Source organism: Corylus avellana, chromosome ca9 (genome assembly GCF_901000735.1).
Source record: "Corylus avellana chromosome ca9, CavTom2PMs-1.0".
In the NCBI taxonomy this organism is placed as follows: Eukaryota; Viridiplantae; Streptophyta; class Magnoliopsida; order Fagales; family Betulaceae; genus Corylus; species Corylus avellana.
In genome coordinates, this window is record NC_081549.1 from 643,901 (window position 1) to 662,850 (window position 18,950).

The window sequence follows — 18,950 nt, forward strand, 5'->3', positions numbered from 1 at the left end:
TTAGAATTGCGTTTGATGGGCTTAAAAATGCTTTTAACATTAAAAAAGTTAGTTTGAATAAAAAAGTACTCGTTTGATAAAAAAATTAAAAGCGTTTTTAAGGGTCTAAAAAGCTTAAAAATGGCCAAAAAACACTTTTGGCAAAAGTTTAAAAATAAAGTTTTTGCCCAAAAACTTTTTTTTTACTTAAAAGCTTTATTTCTCAAACGCAATCTTTAGTGTGAGAGAATCGTTATGCACCTACTTGCCTAAATAAATAGCTAAGCAGCCCAAAACTTATTCCAACAAGTTGGTTCCATGAGTTCTACCATGACTGCTGAAAATTCCAAAAGAAAACAAAAAAAGACCCAGGCAAGTTGGCGACAATTTTGAACCAAGAGTCCAAGACTTATCTCAACGGACATCTGTAGACTGTATATGCTGTGTGTGAAGACTCAACACTAGCAGGCATGCATTGCTCGACCAGGACTGATGAAAGTAACGTGAAGGTAAAATCAACTTGGGCCCACATCATATTACATATTCACAAATCACAAGGAAGTAATCTGTATCCACAAGATCCATTGAACCTTATCATCTTCGGATAACACCAACAAAAAGTTGGAATTTGGAATAATTAAGCTAAAACAGTAAAAACTGTTGAAATATTTTCAATATATATATATATAATTTTGTGAATTGGAAATATTTTAAATATAAGGTTTTAAAGAGTATTGAATGAAGAATGTTCTACATTGGAAAAAAAGAAAATTTTGTTGGCATTTATAAGGTCCAACAAATTTAAGCTATAAAATGAGCTATGCTACAGTACACCCTAATGCATATTATAGTTTGGTGCTTCGCGCGCAGTGTGGGCTGTAGGGCACTAGTGGTGCACTTGGCATGAAGCATCGGAGTTTCTTAAGTAGATCTAATCATGATCGTTCATTTTTTGGACGGTCGAGATCGTTTGATCTAGTGGTTTGATCTAAACCATAGGATGCTTCTTAAGTAGATCCAATGGTTGGATCTACTAGACTGTTAATCTAACAATTGAGATTAAATCTAACAGTCAGATTTAAGTACCACTAATGCCATACAGTTTTATTTCAAAATTCAAAACAACTATTTAATTTTGAAATCGAAATTATCTGAGCATAGATAATTATCTATGATAATTCAATTCTCTTTAATATCCTTATCTGAATTTTAAAATTAGTATTATCCTTTCTCTTTTGGCCTCGGGTTGGAATAGAAAATCTGAGGATATTTTCAGGTTTTAATTTTGTTTGTACAGAACGTAGTTAAAACACAAAAGTTTCTAAGCTCTATTGTATCCTCGAGAAAAATTTGTTGTAACCTTATTGCATACCAATCTGGTGGAGGAAAATATTTTGTTAAGAAAAGTGACTTTGTAACACACCTTAAGATGATTTTCATTTTCTGTAATTTTTCCTTATTTGTATAACAAAAACCAAATGCATGAAAGCTCCATCTATCTCGAGTTGCTATGCATGCCTACCCTGGCCCATGACACTTCCATTAACTCTTATTTCCTTTAATAGCTTTCTGAGGTGATCATGACACGCGACAATTGGCTGATACAAAGTTGTCAAATATTTAATTATTTGTGTTAGAATATCTTGACAGAAAAGATCAACAGCAAAATTGTTGAAATGCGATAGTGTTGTTATGTTCGTGTGGACGACTTTTAAAATATGTCTTATAAAGTGTGATTTTGAATGCAATAAAAGATTTTAGCTTTTTTCACTAGATATCAATTAGTTTTTAAATGAGATAGCTAAAGACCTGATCCAACAAATGGTGTTAGAGCGAGAGTCAAGGATTCAAGTCACTGGAGCGCCACAACTCATGTTGGTGGAAAGATTTTTAAGATGCAACAGTGTGGCTCTGCTCATGTCACCACAAAAATTTTTCACATTTAATTACATTTGAATAGTGACATTTTTAGAAAATGTCACTAAAATTCGACTTTTTAACTGTTCAAACATCACTATTCATAGGGGTGCAAAGGCGGGCGGTTAAAAACCGTCCGCTAACCGCTAACCGCTATAACCGCCAACCGCCTAACCGCTTAACCGTCTAACCGCATTAACCGCTAACCGCCTAACCGCTATAACCGCCTAGCGGTTAGCGGTTAGCGGTTATTGGGTCTACTAACCGCAACCGCTAACTGCTAACCGCCTTTTTATATAATATATTTTTATAATTATAATTATAAAAATATTTATACATATAACATAATCACTTCATCATTAAATCACAATTTTTTTTAAAAAATAATTAAATCACAATTTGAGTATTAATATATTATCACTATAATTTATATGATTATATCATATAATCACTTGATCATTAAATCACAATTTTTTTTAGAAAAAATAATTAAATCACAATTTGAGTATTAATATATTATTACTATAATTTATATGATTATATCATATGAGATTAATCATTAAATCATTTGATTATATAATAACAAATTATACATATATAATATGACATAACTCATAAGTATACCAATTCATACTAATACAACAATTAAATATCTAGAGACTTATTTCCAATGTATGTTATATATGTTATAAGTCTATATAAATCTGCATATGTATATGAATAATATAAATATATAATATCAATACTTAATCATATGATTCAATGACAATTCAAATACTTTATTCAAGACTTCAAGTGAATCATATTATTAATGTACAATGATGATATGATTCGTAAAATATCAAATTAAGTAATTGACATTGGATTAAACAATGACCAATGTGTTACTTATAAACACAATTTAAGTATTAATGTATTATCATTATAATTTTAGTAATTTATATATTATCACTATAATTGATACGATTATATCACATGATTATATAATAATAAATAATACATATATAATATGACATAACTCATAAGTCATAAGTCTACAAGTTAATCATATGATTCATGTACAATGATAATCACATTGATTCAATTGAATTAAACAATATATTACTTATAACTACAAGTCTACAATTTAATTAAAGCATTATTAGATACTTTAGGAATTTAGGATTTAGGAGTTTGAACATTACCATTTACCATTAGATATTAAGTTCAATTCAAAGAAAAAAGATTATAAGTACATATGATAAGAATTTAAATAATTAACGGTTATGATTTAATATTTAAGGAAAATTTTTTAAAGTACAAGTAAATGTAAATTTTGGGTCAAATATATTTGATTTTTCAATATAGGCTCTTTTTATAGCAATTGGGCCCAAGAAGATATTAAAAATACAAGAAAAAAAAATGAGGGTAAAAAAAAGCCCAAAAAAATAAGTCCAAAAAGCCCAAAAAAAAAGCCCAATTTTAAAAAAACGGTTAGCGGGCGGTTATCTATTTCGCTAACCGCTAACCGCTAACCGCTAGGCGGTTAGCGGTTGCGGTTAGTAAAATCTACTAACCGCTAAGGCGGTTACGGTTAGCGGTTATTGCCACTAACCGCTAACCGTAACCGCCTTTGCACCCCTAACTATTCATAAAATAGTGACGTTTAATAGTGTTACTATTCGCGTGCAAATAGTGACGTGTGAATAGTAATACTATTCACAAGTAACTATTTGTGCGTGAGTATAGCATACCTTGCAGAGTGCGATTTCAAATGCCATAAAAGACTTTGACTTTCTTTATTAGACACCAACTAATTTTCAAATGAGATGGTTAAAAGCTCGATCCAACAAAACTGACGGGAATAGAGCTATGCTTGATGAGCCCTATTTTCAAGCCAAAAATCCACTAATTTTTCCCTTCGAATCTCTATTTGAAGTCATTTATTATTTTACCATTTTAGAAAATATTTATTTTCTAGTTTTAGTAGTGATTTTATTACCAGATTTCGTTAGATTTTTGGCAGAATCTTTATTTTATTTCTCAGTTTGAGTTGATGTAATAATTATACTTTTTCCATTTTTGGCAACAAGTCGGTATGTTTCAACTATTTAATTAAGCATGGCTTGTGGGCTTAATTCAGTATTTCCGTTTTGAGAATAATATTTCAAATTTTCAACAATCCTCGGTTTCTTTGAGGTGGCTAGAGTTTTTCTCTTTCTTATTTATTATTTTCTCTCTTTTTAAACAGTCTCTTAACTTCAATCCTTAGTTTCTATCTATTATCACACATTAGAACAATTCTAATTTTGTTTGGCGTCATAAGATCTATCAAATTTAATTTAAAATCTTAATTAGATCTAATCTTTTTCATTAATCAAGCATCTTAGATCTTGTCTTCGGTGCATTATAATATTTCTTAAACTACCAATTAAACGTGAAAACAAATTATGGGTTGGGTTAATTGGATAATATATAACAATCTCTATACTTGATTGGATTTTCTGGAAGGATCCTAGCTCGTTACACTATTTCTTTATTTGATTCAAATCATTTTGTGCCAACCTTGGCAGCTAGCCATGCAGACTATTATTTTCAAACACCTTCTGTAATAATTGGAGAGACTGCCCAGCATCTTTGACGAATCAATGTTGCACTTTCTGCCGGTGGCCCTGTGATTCTGTAAAGTATCCACATCATCTCCAAACAAACAAATATTCTTATGTAAGCTCATGCATCATCACGTTGTTATCATCCACAATAATTGATAAACAAAATAAAATCGGAAAGAAAAAAAGTTCAGACATAAATTTAATGTGATTCGGTAATTTGCCTACGTCCACATAAAGGCGATTATATATTTTACTCTTAATGATTCAGGATTATATATATATATATATATATATATATATATATATATGAAAGAAAAATCTTAAACCCTACTAATAAGTACATATTAAAAAAATTTCCAAAATACTCCTTATTAAGGAAAAACCCTAGCTCCCGCTCCGTGTTCAATCTGCTCCCGTCTACTTGGCCTTCCACTAGTATTAATATAAGTCACTAGTTCCAACAAATCACCAAAGCGTCACTGCAGAGTCCTTTAAATCTTGTTGTCTCTCACAGATCTCTTTGTCTACCACAGGATATAAGCCATGGCTTCTCAAGCTCAGCAGCTTCACTTTGTCTTGTTTCCAATGATGGCGCAAGGCCACATGATTCCAATGATGGACATTGCCAAATTGCTGGCGCAGCGAGGCGTGGTTGTCACCGTTGTCACCACAACACATAATGCTGCGCGTTTCGAACCAACCATTGCTCGTGCAGTTCAGTCTGGTCTCCAAATCCAAGTCATCCGACTTCACTTTCCTTATCAAGAAGCAGGTGATTTTCCATTAACTTAAGCTTTTATAATTTAATTTATATTCCAACGCTCACCCTTATCCCAAAAAGCATAAAAAGCTTAAAAATTAATTAATTTACTCATTTAATTTATATTCTACTTCAGGACTACCAGAAGGGTGCGACAATCTCGACAAGCTCCCTTCACTACATCTGGCCAAGAATTTCTTCGGTTCAACTAGCATGCTGAAAGAACCGGTGGAGAAGTTGCTTGAGGAGCTGGCACCATCACCAAGCTGCATAATCTCCGACATGTTGTTGCCGTGGACGGCTGATATTGCTCGCAAGTTTCACATCCCAAGACTTTCGTTCCTCGGAGTAGGCTGCTTTTGTCTCTTGTGCATTCACAGTGTACGTGTTCACAAACCTCACGAGACCATATCCTCGGAGTCTGAATACTTTGTCGTGCCCGGCTTGCCTGATCATATTGAACTCACTAAATCGCAAATGGCTTTAGCCGCAGATCCAGAAATTGAAAAATATGCCCAAAAAATGATAGAAGTTGATTTAACCTCATATGGGGTTCTGGTTAATACTTTCCAGGAGCTGGAGCCAGAGTATGTCAAAGAATATAGGAAGGCAAGAGAAGATAGAGCCTGGTGTGTTGGCCCTGTTTCTCTTTGTAACAATGAATATTTAGATAAGGCTGAGAGAGGTAACAAAGCCTCCATTGAGGAATATGAATGCTTGAAGTGGCTTGATTCTCAACAACCCTGCTCTGTTGTCTATGCCTGCCTTGGAAGCTTATGTAATCTAATAACTTCCCAGTTGATAGAGCTCGGATTGGGCTTGGAAGAGTCAAAGAAACCATTCATTTGGGTCATAAGGGGTTCAGCAAAAAACAAAGAAGAATTGGAAAAGTGGATTTCTGAAGACAGATTTGAAGAAAGGATCAAAGGGAGAGGCCTTTTGATTCGGGGTTGGGCTCCCCAGTTACTGATATTGTCCCATCCTTCAGTTGGAGGGTTCTTAACGCATTGCGGTTGAATTCAATCATCGAATCAATATCTGCTGGGGTGCCGATGCTTACATGGCCGCTCTTTGGAGACCAGTTTATGAATGAGAAACTTGTAGTGCAGGTGCGACAAATTGGTGTGCGGGTTGGGGTGGAGGATCCTGTGAAGTGGGGTGAGGAAGAGAAGACTGGGGTGTTGGTGGAAAAGGAAGGTGTTAAGGCGGCCATAGACATGCTAATGGATGAAGGAGAGGAAAGAGAGGAGAGGAGGAAAAGAGCAAGAGAGCTTGGGGAGATGGCAAAGAGAGCTGTTGCAGATGGGGGGTCTTCTCATGTCCAAATAACACAGCTGATTCAAGAAATTATGCGACAAGCAGGTTGTGAAGAATCAACCTAACAGACTTATATTAGAGATTATTTCTCTTCATCTCTTGATATCAAAGTGCAGATTGTTGATTGCTAAATTCATTTTGAGTTTGTTATCTTATCTCATTTTTCCTGTTGCTTCAACTATTTTTCCATTTATATTTTGTTTTAAATCTTTACCTTCAAACACATCATGTAACTGGAACTTATCTTGCATATGAAAGAAGCTTAGAAAAGCAAACCTTAAGCATATATATATATTTATAGGCAGTTTTCCACTTCACATTGTATCATCAATGATTTAGTGTCACCATCTCTTACAATATCATAACATAAATTAACTTCAACCTGCAGTTTTCTTCTCTAATTAATGGGCGCCCGGCCTGCAAGTACAAATTCTGGTCACACAAGCACAAACTTTCTCTTTTTGTGTGTGACCTGAATTTGTAATTGCAGTTTTCTTTTTATAATATGCTGGACTTTGTACTTGTTTCTTTCCCCCTTTTCTTTTGGTCACATCACCAGAATTTATAAAATATAAATTTAAGGAAAAAATTCATTTTACCTTCCTGAAATTTCAGAAGTATTTCAATTTGAACCCTAAAGTTTAAAAATTAGCAATGTACCCCTCTAATATTTCAAAAATTTTCAATTTAAACTTTCCGTCATTAATTTCCGTCAAATTGAACGGAAATCTGTGAAATTACGTAATTACCTTCAGGTTTTTTATTTTTTTATTTTTTTTATTTCCGTCCAATTTAACCGAAATTAGTAATTGAAGGTTTAGATTGAAAATTTTTGAAACATTAAGAGGGTACATTACCAATTTTCAAACTTTGAGATTCAAATTAAAAAATTTCAGAAACTTTAAGGGGGTAAAGTGAATTTTCCCCTAAATATAATTATAGTATTGATGCATAAGTGTGATCTCTATCAACCAACTTAAACTTGAGTTGGCTGCACATAAAATTTATAAATGTTTCTGGTATTGCGCTCGATCACACTCGAGTTGAAACTTCTTAGGTACTACGCTCGATACTACGCTCAAGTTGCGGTCAATCACACTCGACTTGAGAACTTATTTGGTACTGCGCTTGAGCAAATTCTCCTGCGCTCTTGCAGATGTGTGCAGCCAACTCAAGTTTACGTTGGCTGATAATCTCACATTCTAAGAAGAGGCATAATTTGGAGATATAACCTAATAGAAAATGCTAACAATGGGATAACCTTTTGAGGGGTCGCCATTGTTTCTTTTTAAAATTTGGAGAGGTGGGAGTAACAAAAATAATCATGTGCTTTGCAATATAGTAAGAATAAACTAACAAATATTTGGCCTTTTCACTGAGGCAAATTGATTGATCAGCCCAATTAAGATAATAATTACAATTAAAAAATTATCATGGTGTTTAGCTAGTTAAACTTATCCACAACTTGATCAAATTAACTCAAAACTTGCTTAAAAAATTATCATTGTATATGTCAAACGGTTTTTGGCTTTTGCTTACATAAATTTTGTTATGTTTTGCTACTTTTTTTAGGAGTATTTTTGTGATTATAAATCGATTATGAATCTTTGTTCAAGAAATCCTTATTTGCAAGAATTCTTATTTGTTAAAAGATTACGAATCTTTATTTAATTTGTTTTGGGATTTTTAGTAAGCTTAGGATATTTTAGATTCTTTTTGAGTGGATTGTAATGATTTCCTAGCGGATTTTATTGCCCTATATATAAAGATATCATGTCTACATGACTTTGGTTAACCTACAAAGATATTTTTATTGCCCTATAAAGATGATCATGTTACCCTACACCTTCCATTGCATCGGAAAATACCCACCAAACAAAAATCTATCTAAAGTAGTCTTGCATCACCAGCAAATTATACAGAGAGTCCCCAAATCTCATCTGGACATAAAAGAACAATAAGAATCTTATCTGTTTAGTATCATGGCTTCTGATCAACAATCCCACCAGCTTCACTTCATCTTGTTTCCTTTAATGGCCCAAGGCCACCTGATTCCCATGATAGACATGGCCAAAATGCTGGCACAGCAGGGCATGACTGTCACTGTAGTCATCATATCACATAACGCAGCCCTTTTGGAAAAGAGTATGCCTCTTTCAATTGAATCTGGTCTCCATATTCGAGTTATCCTGCTTCAGCTCCCATGTCAAGCAGCAGGAATCCCAGAAGAGTGTGATACCATCGATGATCTTCTTTCAAATGGTCTTTCCCCGACTTTCTTCACTTCAACTAGCATGCTACAGCAGCAAGTGGAGAAGTTGTTTGAGGAGCTGTCACCGCCACCAAGCTGCATACTTTCCGACTTGTGCTTGCCGTGGACAGCTAATGTTGCTTGCAAATTTCACATCCCAAGATTTTCTTTCCTTACAGTGAGTTGCTTCTGTCTCTTGTGCTTGCACAATTTACGCATTCACAGTAAGGTTGTCGAGAGCATGACATCCTCGGAGTCAGACTACTTTGTCTTGCCAGGGTTGCCTGGCCATCATTTGTTCACTAAATCACAGCTAGCTTTTTCCTCTGATCCAGATCCGGCAATGAAAAAATTTAACGAGGAAATGGTAGCAGCAGACCTAGCCTCGTATGGGGCTATTGTGAATACTTTCAGAGAGTTGGAGCCAGAATATATTAAAGAATATAGCAGGACAAGGAAAGGTAAAGTTTGGTGTGTTGGTCCTGTTTCACTTTGTAACAAGGACAACTTATGGAAGGCTGAGAGAGGCAACAAAGCCTCCATTGAAGAATATGAATGCTTGAAGTGGCTTGATTCTCAGCAACCCTGCTCTGTTGTGTATGCCTGCTTTGGAAGCCTTTGTAATCAAACACCTTCCCAGTTGATAGAGCTTGGATTGGGATTGGAAGAGTCAAAAAAACCATTCATTTGGGTCATTAGGGAAGCAAAAATCTCAGTAGTATTGGAAAAGTGGATTTTAGAAAATGGATTTGAAGAAAGAGTCAAAGGGAGAGGCCTTTTGATTCGGGGTTGGGCTCCACAATTACTGATATTGTCGCATCCTTCAGTTGGAGGGTTCTTTACACATTGCGGTTGGAATTCAACCATAGAAGCAATATCTTCTGGGGTCCCAATGCTTACATGGCCTCTCTTTGGAGACCAGTTTATCAATGAGAAACTAGTAGTGCAGGTGCTGAAAATTGGTGTGAGGGTTGGCGTAGAGGATCCTGTAAATTGGGGTGAGGAGGAGGAGAAGAATGGGGCGTTGGTGGAGAGAGAAAATGTTAAGGAAGCCATAGACATGCTAATGGATGAAGGAGAGGAAGGAGAAGAGATGAGGAAAAGAGCAAGAGAGCTCGGGGAGATGGCAAAGAGAGCTGTTGAAGATGGGGGATCTTCTCACATAGACATGACACTACTAATTCAAGATATCATGCAGCAAGCAGGCTGTGGAAAATCAGCCTAATTACAAACTCAAATGATAAGAGTTTTTTTTTTCCACCTTCCATCACATAAAAACGTTCGTATTGTTGATTGCTAATTTTGTCTTGGTTGAGTTTGATAAATATAATAGTTTCTAAAGGTGTTTTTTTTTTTTTTTTTTTTGGAGTTTATGTTTTAAAAATATTTTGTATTTTGAAATATTTATTAGTAGTCTTTTTTGAAGACAGACAGGAGTATGGTTGAATGTTACCTCATTGTTGTACTAATCCTGCATTGCATATATATTATTCATCGCGAGTGCTGCAACCACGACAGACAAAGTAATTAGAAGAGACAAAATGTCACATGGCCAGAATGCGTCAAACACAGTTTTATGGCATCGACACGTCACATGCTCAAACGTTACAATCAATCCAACGAAGCACGCACATTAACATGTCTTTAATTAAAAGATCCAATGCACCAAGAAAGAGGCACAACCGCACAAGAGAGATTCTTATCTCTGTATTGATCCAATTTCAGCAACCATCTCCCCATATAGCAATGGCGTTGAAATCCCACCAGCTTCACTTCGTGATGATCCCGTTGATGTCTCCAGGACACCTTATTCCTATGACTGACATGGCCAGGCTATTTGCCCAACATGGTGCTATCATCACAATAGTCACCACTCCCCTTAACGCCATCCGGATCAGACCAGCCATCAGCCGCGCCAATGAATCCGGGCTCTCTATCCGGCTTCTCCAGCTCCAATTTCCACTCCATGAAGCCGGCTTGCCAGAAGGGTGTGAAAATATGGATGCAGTCCCCTCACGCAGCTTATTCAGAAACTTCTTGGCTGCTGTTAGTAAGTTGCGGCAACCGATAGAACAATTACTTGCAGAGATGGAACCCTGCCCGAGCTGCATAATAGCAGATAACCATCTTGCTTGGACAGCTGATGTTGCTGACAAGTTTCATATACCAAGACTTTTGTTTGATGGGACAAGTTGTTTCAATCTTTTGTGCTGTCATAATCTACACGCATCATCCAAGGTTCTCGAGAGTGTTTCTGGTTCAAATCAGCCCTTTACAGTGCCTGGTTTACCTGATCGAATTGAATTAACCAAAGCACAACTACCATCTAGCTTGAATCCGAGCATTAAAGATTTTAGAGATCTTCATGCAAAGATAAGAGCTTCTGGGGAAAGAGCTTATGGCGTGGTGGTCAATAGTTTTGAGGAGTTGGAATCAGAATATGTTAAAGAATATCGCAAGGCAAAAGGCGATAGATCAGTTTGGTGTATTGGCGCAGTGTCATTGTCCAACAAGGCAGACTTGGACAAGGCGCAGAGAGGTAACAACTCCTCAATTGATGAAAACAAGTGCCTGAAGTGGCTTGATTCATGGCCTCAGAGCTCTGTTGTTTATGCTTGTCTTGGAAGCCTTAGCCGCCTTCCACCTTCACAACTAATAGAGCTTGGTTTAGGCTTAGAAGCCTGCAACAGGCCATTTATCTGGGTGCTTAGAGGAGATGAAAATGGAGAGATGGAGAAGTGGATAAAAGAGGATGGCTTTGAAGAGAAGACAAAAGGGAGAGGCCTCTTGATCCGGGGCTGGGCTCCGCAGGTACTAATCTTGTCACACCCTGCAATTGGAGGATTTTTGACACATTGCGGCTGGAATTCGACGCTGGAAGGGGTTTGTGCAGGCGTGCCAATGGTAACATGGCCTATTTTTGCAGAACAATTTTTTAATGAGAAGTTGGTTGCACAAGTGTTGAAGATTGGGGAGAGAGTGGGGAATGAGATAGCTGTTCCTTTAGGAGAGGAAGGTAAGTATGGAGTCTTGGTGAATAGGGAGCAGGTTAGGGAGGCTATAGGAAAGATAATGAGTGAAGGGAAAGAAGGGGAAGACAGAAGAGAGAGATCAAGCAAGCTTGCAGAGATGGCAAAGAAGGCAACAGAAGAGGGAGGATCTTCTTACCTCAATATTACATTTTTAATGGAAGATATTAGGAAACTAGCCTTTGGCCATCAAGCTTTAAGTCATTAGACATTTGTGGATGCATTATCTCAACTATAAGAGCATTCTCAATTTCCTCTGTTTTTGTCTTTTTGTTTTTTGTTTTTGATAGCTCTGTTCTTGTTGTTGAGAAAGTTGATCCATAACTTTTTGCCTTTATTTGGTGCCGGCAATATGGTGGTATACTTGTTTTGGTCAATGTTGGAAAACATAACTATTTTGACGATTCTCCAACTTAGACAACAAATTATTTTGATCGAGTCTTTGGTTTTAGTTTATTTTGGTATTGACTTTCCATATTTCTTATAGATTTCCAATTCTAGGATTTCCCAATATTGCTAGCATACTTATATTTTCCATGTTTAAAAAAAAAATGGAGGATCTCTTACCTCAATAGTACATTGTTAATGAAAGATATTAGGAAACAAGCCATAGGCCATAAAGCCTAAATTCATGAGGCATGTGATTTGTTGATGCATCATCTCAACCTCAATTGGTAGCAAAAGCTATTAAGCTTAAGACGGCCCAGTTGGGGGAGTTGTGAGAATAGGGGGATATTATGCGAATCCAAGCTGAGCTCCATGTTCTCTTAGAGCAAGAGGATATAAAGGGGCGTCAAAGGGCAAAACAGAATTGGTATCAAAAGGGTGACCGCAACACTCCTTTCTTTCATCTTGCTGCATGCTCAATAATGAGCACCGAAAGTGGTCTTCTCCTTTACTCAACCACAAGAGCTTGCTTTCAAAGCTTCTAGAAGAAGCTCGATAAACCAAGCAACAACTCAAGAGACAAAGCAACGTGAGAGAGAGAACAAATGGCAGTGTTTGCCAAGGGCTGGACCGGACCTCTTCTTTAATCGCAAAATAAAAAATGTCTTTCACCTCAAAATTAATTCCAACATTTTTATTTTTTATAACATATTAATCATTTTTATTATTATTTAAATAAAAAAAATCACTACAAAATAAAATTTTTATATTTTTTCATATAAAATATTTTTTTTTTTACTTTTTTTCACAAAACATTTTCACTAAAATCAATCAAACACATATTTTAAAAAATACACTACAGTATCGGCTCTAGGTCCAGTCTCTTGGCAAACACAACCAATAAGTCTCCAAATTGAAGATAAGATGAGGTTTTTCTCGTTACTATTTATTACCATTTTTTTTTTTAAATTAACATCAAAACATTATAATTTTTTTACTTTTTATATCATATCATTTATTTTTTATTATTATTCAAATAAAAAAATCACTATAAAATTAAACTTTTTCACTTTTTCATACCATTTTTTTCATTTTTTTTATATCAAATATTATTACTTTTTTTCACATCAATTTACATTAACTACAGTGTTTAAGAGTCTCCAAGAAATAGCTCAATGGGCTGAAAATTACGCCTTATAAAGTGAAGGTCACTAGTTTGAATTCTTTCATCTCCTTTTATGTGAATATGTCAAAAAAAAAAAAAAAAAAATTACAGCGTCTAGGCAATCCATTTACCATACACCACCTCATAATGATTGGGGCCACCATTAAGACTTGTAAAATCAAGTCATTATTCAACAGTTAGCACGCCTCCAGCCAACCCCATCCACTTAGGCCACTTTCAACGTGCTACAGCAAGATGCTATCTTGGTTCGTGTTGCAACATTGTTTGGCTCTTTCTGCTCATAGATGTAACCGCATTTAGTCAAACATCATCAAACACCCAAGAAAATGAGTTTTGAACTCCATTTCTGATCTCTATGCTCTCCAAAAAGAGTAAAGACACCAATAAATTTGCTACTTATCTATTCAACACCATTCCCTCCTACAACCCCAGATCGCAACAATGGATTCCGAACCCGATCAGCTTCACTTTGTTCTCATACCGTTAATGGCACAGGGCCACCTTATCCCCACCGTAGATATGGCCAGGATATTGGCACAGCGTGGCGTGACTGTCACCATCGTCACCACACACCTTAATGCCGCCCGACTCAACGTGACCATTGATCGAGCCATCGAATCGGGGCTCCGGGTCCGGCTTCTCAAGCTCCGGTTTGCATGCACCGAGGCCGGGTTGCCGGAGGGATGTGAGAACATAGATGCCCTCCCCTCACGAGAGCTGTCCAAGAATTTCTTCCACGCCATTAGCATGCTGCAATACCCAGTTGAGCAATGCTTGAAAGAGCTTCAACCTCGTCCAAATTGCATCATCTCCGACAGATATATTCCATGGACAGCTGACACTGCTCGTAAGTTTCAGATTCCAAGGCTGGTTTTCGATGGGACAAGCTGCTTCGCAAACACATGCTCCCACAGCATAAGTGTTTCCAGGATTCACGAGAAGGTTAATTCTGAGTCGGAGTCCTTTGTTGTGCCCGGTTTGCCTCATCGAATAGAGTTGACTAAGGCTCAATTACCCGAAGTCTTTAATCCAGGCACGATTCACTTGAGCGACTTACACCAGAAAATTGAAGCTGCAGAAATGGCAGCATATGGGACAATTCTCAACACTTACGAGGAGTTGGAAACAGAGTATATCAAAGAATATAGAAAGGTGAAAGGAGGTAAGGTTTGGTGTATTGGCCCAGTGTCACTGTACAACAAGGATACCTTAGATAAGTCTCAAAGAGGCAACAAATCCTCCATAGATGAAGTCCAGTGCATAAAGTGGCTTGATTTATGGCCTGCAAACTCTGTTCTTTATGCTTGTCTAGGAACCCTCAGTTGTCTTGAGCCTAAGCAACTGATTGAATTAGGACTGGGCTTGGAAGCTTCCAACCGTCCATTCATATGGGTTCTAAGAAAAGGATACAAATCAGATGAACTCGAGCAGTGGATTTCAGAAGAAAAATTTGAGGAGAGAACAAAAGGAAGAAGCCTTTTGATCCGCGGTTGGGCTCCACAGGTACAGTTAAATCACCGTTTATCCCAGCAGTTTAAAGCAGCTTTTATATAAATGAAAGAATTTAATCCTTTTAATTTATATTCTATCAGGTACTGATACTATCTCACACAGCCATAGGAGGGTTCTTGACGCACTGCGGTTGGAACTCTACACTCGAAGGGATATGTGCAGGAGTGCCGATGATAGCATGGCCTCTGTTCTCTGACCAATTCTACAATGAGAAATTTGTTGTGCAGGTGCTGAGTATTGGAGTGAGTGTGGGTGCTGAGCATGCTATAAAGTGGGGGAACGAAGAGAATTATGGGGTGCTGGTAAAGAGTGAGGATGTAAAGAATGCCATAGAGCTGCTGATGGATGAAGGTGATTGGGAAGGAGAGAAGAGAAGAAAAAGAGCCAGAGAGCTTGCAGATATGGCAAACAAGGCTGCAGGAGGAGGATCTTCGTACCATAATATTACACTGCTGATAGAAGATATCAGGAAACATGCCATTCTCAACAAATTAAGCTAAGACGTGCTTGCCAATGGGAGCCTAAAACTACAATCAGGCAAATAAAGAGACGACATTGAAAAGAAACTGCATGCGCCACATGAATTGGATGTCTTTAATTTGTTGCATCAAACAGTACGATTGAAATGTGTTTGGGAAGTCCATCTTATGCTGCTTACAATCTTCGTACGTACTATCCTTAGTCATATGATTAAGGGAAAACTAGTCTTTACCCTTTTCAAAACAAATTACAATGTGCCCCTTCTCAACTTTAGAAAATTGCAATTGACCTTCTAATCTATCTAATCCTTTCACTTAGCCCTCGCAACTATGATTTTTTGTTAACTTGGACAGCATTAGTGAACCCACATTTTACAAAGAAATCCATCATGCTCCCTATCACATGTAAAAATACAATTATGTTATAGGACTTCAAAAATCCCTCCCGGCCATGGAGACACTACAATACCAAAAAAAAAAAAAAAAAAAAGGGTTAAAGCCAGTGTTTCCGTTTCCAGCGTTTTTATAAAACGCGGTCTAAAATGTCATATGCCAGCGTGTTAAATAAAATAGTAATAATCATATTCATGCCCAAAGTGCCAGGCACCAACTGAAGTTCAATGAAGTTTGCACAATCGTCCAATCCTTCATAGATCAACATGATTCACATGGCTTGCAATAAAATCAATTATAAATAAGTCTCTTCTATAAGCTTATGCACGCTCTTACGTCACTGTCACGAAAAGAAACAATACAAACAGAAAGGAGACACGGGACACCAAAAGAATGGGCCAACCGACAATATAAAACCAAGTATGATCACAATATTCACATTCAACAACACCAATATTCTGATCTCCAAACACCCAGATTGCAATGGCTTCTTCAGAGTCTCCCCAGCAGCTTCACTTTCTGTTGATACCTTTGATGTCCCAAGGCCACCTTATACCCATGATAGACATAGCCAAAATATTGGCACAACACAACGTCGTAGTAACCATAATCACCACGCCGCTCAATGCCGTCCGATTTACCAACACCGTCGACCGCGCAGTGAAATCCGGGCTGTCCATCCGAATTCTCCAGCTTCAGCTGCCATGTGTAGAGGCTGGCTTGCCGGAAGGATGTGAGAATCAGGACTCTCTCCCTTCGCCAGATTTCATGAAGAATTTCATCACCGCGATGAGTATGTTGCAGCAACCGCTAGAGCAGTGGCTAATTGAAGATCAGGCGCTAAAACCCTCTCCAAGCTGCATAATATCTGATAAAAACCTCGCATGGACGGCTGATACCGCCATCAAATTTCGTCTTCCTAGAATTTTGTTCGATGGTACAAATTGCTTCAATCTCTTGTGCACCCACAATTTACACAAGTCCAAAGTCTACGCAACTGCTTCAAGTTCAGAGCTTTTTGAAGTGCCTGGGTTGCCGGATCGAATCGAATTCACAAGAGCTCAGCTTCCTCGAGCCTTCAATCCAGGCTCCAACCTGCAAGATATGAAGATTATTCGTGAAAAGATAAGGGAAGCTGAAGCAGGAGCTTATGGATTACTGGTCAACAGTTACGAGGAACTGGAACCAGCATATCTCCAAGAATATCGGAAGACTATAGGAGGAAAAATATGGTGCATTGGCCCTGTATCTCTCTGCAACAAGGAGAAATCGGACATGTCAGAAAGAGGTAACGTTAAATTATCATTTAAATTAATAAAAAATTAAATAAATGTAATCATTTAATTTATATTTTAATAGGTAAGAAGGCTTCTACGGATGAAAACCAGTGCTTGAGGTGGCTTGATTCACGGCCGTCGAATTCTGTGATTTTTGCGTGTCTAGGAAGCCTAAATCGGCTTCCACCCCAGCAATTGATAGAGCTCGGTTTAGGCTTGGAAGCATCGAATAGGCCATTCATCTGGGTTATACGAGGTGGATATAAAAGAGAAGAAATGGAAACTTTGTTATCAGAAGATGGTTTTGAGGAAAGGGTAAAAGGAAGAGGCTTTTTGATCTGGGGTTGGGCACCACAGGTGCTGATTTTGTCGCATCCAGCAATTGGTGGGTTTTTAACACATTGTGGATGGAATTCGACGCTGGAAGGGATTAGTGCTGGCGTTCCGATGGTGACATGGCCTTTGTTTGCTGAACAGTTTTTCAATGAGAAGTTTGTGGTGCAAGTGTTGGAGATTGGTGTGAGGGTGGGAGTTGAGGTGGTCATGTATTGGGGGGATGAAGAGAAGTTTGGGGTGCTGGTGAAGAAGGAGAATGTGAAGGAGGCTGTAGAAAGGGTAATGGGTGAAGGAAAAGAAAGAGAAGAGAGAAGAGAAAGAGCAAGAAAGCTTGCACAGATGGCAAAGAAGGCAATTGGAGAGGGGGGATCTTCTTATCTCAACGTTAAATTACTTGTTGAAGACATCATGCAATTGGCAAAAAAGCAATCAAATGTACATCATGATTACATCTAAGGAACTAAGACAAGTAAGAATGATTGCCTACGAAGCTTGTCTGGGGTAGCACCCAAAATTCAAATCCTGGACTTCTTCTATTCTTTCTTTTTTGTGTAATTTTATCCTTTATTTTTCGCTTAACCAGTGGAACTGTTTTACAAAGGAAATCTTAAGAGGGAGAAAGTGGCACTTATTAGCAAGGCACTCTGAACATTAATATATTCATACTAGTTTATTGATCACCTTCTTCACTTTTATTTTGGAGACTGTAGATGGATTTTTCCTTTTCATTTTTTAGGGAGAATAACATATTTTTGTAGAGTTTTATAGTGAGTTGATATAGTATATATTAAGATAGACTCAACCCAAAAACTTAAGCACGAGGGTTTGAACCCAATTATGCAACATTAATCATTCCCACTAATGGCATATTTTTAATGTAGGCTCAAACATTTTTTATACTCACATGTGAATACTCAACAATCTCTCTCATATGTGAATCTATCACCACATTGCTACCCTCAACCTCAAATTAAAGTTTTTTTTTCAATCTTATAGGCCCTTCAAGAGCACCTTTGAGCTATATATGTGAGTTTGCCCGCGCTAGGTACTTACTTTTGTCCTTACTTCTGAGACTAGCTCTCATTTGTGCTTATGTAATCATGAACTTTTGGCCCTTACTCCTAAAGTCCTAGTTCATATTTGTACTTTGCACCTTTGTCCCTGTTACAAGGATCCTTGTTCCTACCTACGCCATTCCACCCTGCTGCACACTATTATCAGCTCGATCTGATACTATTTATAAGCGAGATTAATGCCTAGTCTTTTTAGTGAGTTTATAATATAACATACTAAGACTCTAATTAACACAAACCTTTCTCCACTCAAAGTGATCACTCAAGACTTGAAATAAAATGGCATGTGCGAAGTACTGCCTTGAAGCCCACCAAACTGGCATCCACTGATTTCATTTGGGGTCCGCCCGACCAGCCTCTCGCGTCGCCCATGTGCTGCTGACACGGCCCCGATGCACCCAACAAAAATTCAACCATTTCATTTCTCGGTGGAAATGATTGATAAAAAAAAAAAGGGATTAGA

At 37.4% G+C, this 18,950-nt stretch overlaps 4 protein-coding genes and 1 pseudogene across 4 annotated transcripts; all 5 read left to right on the plus strand.

Annotated features, from left to right (window-relative positions):
- Window positions 1-4,874: 4,874 nt before the first annotated feature.
- LOC132191527 (UDP-glycosyltransferase 73C25-like) lies at window positions 4,875-6,742 on the plus strand (annotated as a pseudogene).
- A 1,630-nt stretch (window positions 6,743-8,372) lies between these two features.
- On the plus strand, window positions 8,373-10,163 carry LOC132192180 (UDP-glycosyltransferase 73C10-like). The gene has a single exon (XM_059607435.1). It carries the CDS (start codon window positions 8,547-8,549, stop codon window positions 10,038-10,040), a length of 1,494 nt encoding a protein of 497 aa, XP_059463418.1. The 5' UTR covers window positions 8,373-8,546; the 3' UTR covers window positions 10,041-10,163.
- Window positions 10,164-10,207: 44 nt separating this feature from the next.
- On the plus strand, window positions 10,208-12,161 carry LOC132192179 (UDP-glycosyltransferase 73C4-like). Its single transcript, XM_059607434.1, has one exon. The coding sequence runs from the start codon at window positions 10,364-10,366 to the stop codon at window positions 12,050-12,052; it is 1,689 nt and encodes a 562-aa protein (XP_059463417.1). The 5' UTR covers window positions 10,208-10,363; the 3' UTR covers window positions 12,053-12,161.
- A 1,552-nt stretch (window positions 12,162-13,713) lies between these two features.
- LOC132192132 (UDP-glycosyltransferase 73E1-like) lies at window positions 13,714-15,766 on the plus strand. The gene is made up of 2 exons (XM_059607369.1): window positions 13,714-14,920; window positions 15,010-15,766. The coding sequence occupies exons 1-2, from the start codon at window positions 13,859-13,861 to the stop codon at window positions 15,427-15,429; spliced, it is 1,482 nt and encodes a 493-aa protein (XP_059463352.1). The 5' UTR covers window positions 13,714-13,858; the 3' UTR covers window positions 15,430-15,766.
- Window positions 15,767-16,114: 348 nt separating this feature from the next.
- Window positions 16,115-18,070, plus strand: LOC132192223 (UDP-glycosyltransferase 73C11-like). The gene is made up of 2 exons (XM_059607497.1): window positions 16,115-17,089; window positions 17,161-18,070. The coding sequence occupies exons 1-2, from the start codon at window positions 16,285-16,287 to the stop codon at window positions 17,868-17,870; spliced, it is 1,515 nt and encodes a 504-aa protein (XP_059463480.1). The 5' UTR covers window positions 16,115-16,284; the 3' UTR covers window positions 17,871-18,070.
- Window positions 18,071-18,950: the final 880 nt, after the last annotated feature.

Bases quoted from the DNA above. Each gene is read 5' to 3' on its own strand.
- LOC132192180 (XM_059607435.1), top strand. From the start codon at position 8,547: ATGGCTTCTGATCAACAATCCCACCAGCTTCACTTCATCTTGTTTCCT.
- LOC132192179 (XM_059607434.1), top strand. From the start codon at position 10,364: ATGGCCAGAATGCGTCAAACACAGTTTTATGGCATCGACACGTCACAT.
- LOC132192132 (XM_059607369.1), top strand. From the start codon at position 13,859: ATGGATTCCGAACCCGATCAGCTTCACTTTGTTCTCATACCGTTAATG. The intron at 14,921-15,009 runs GTACAGTTAAAT...ATATTCTATCAG, and splicing joins TCCGCGGTTGGGCTCCACAG to GTACTGATACTATCTCACAC.
- LOC132192223 (XM_059607497.1), top strand. From the start codon at position 16,285: ATGGCTTCTTCAGAGTCTCCCCAGCAGCTTCACTTTCTGTTGATACCT. The intron at 17,090-17,160 runs GTAACGTTAAAT...ATATTTTAATAG, and splicing joins ATCGGACATGTCAGAAAGAG to GTAAGAAGGCTTCTACGGAT.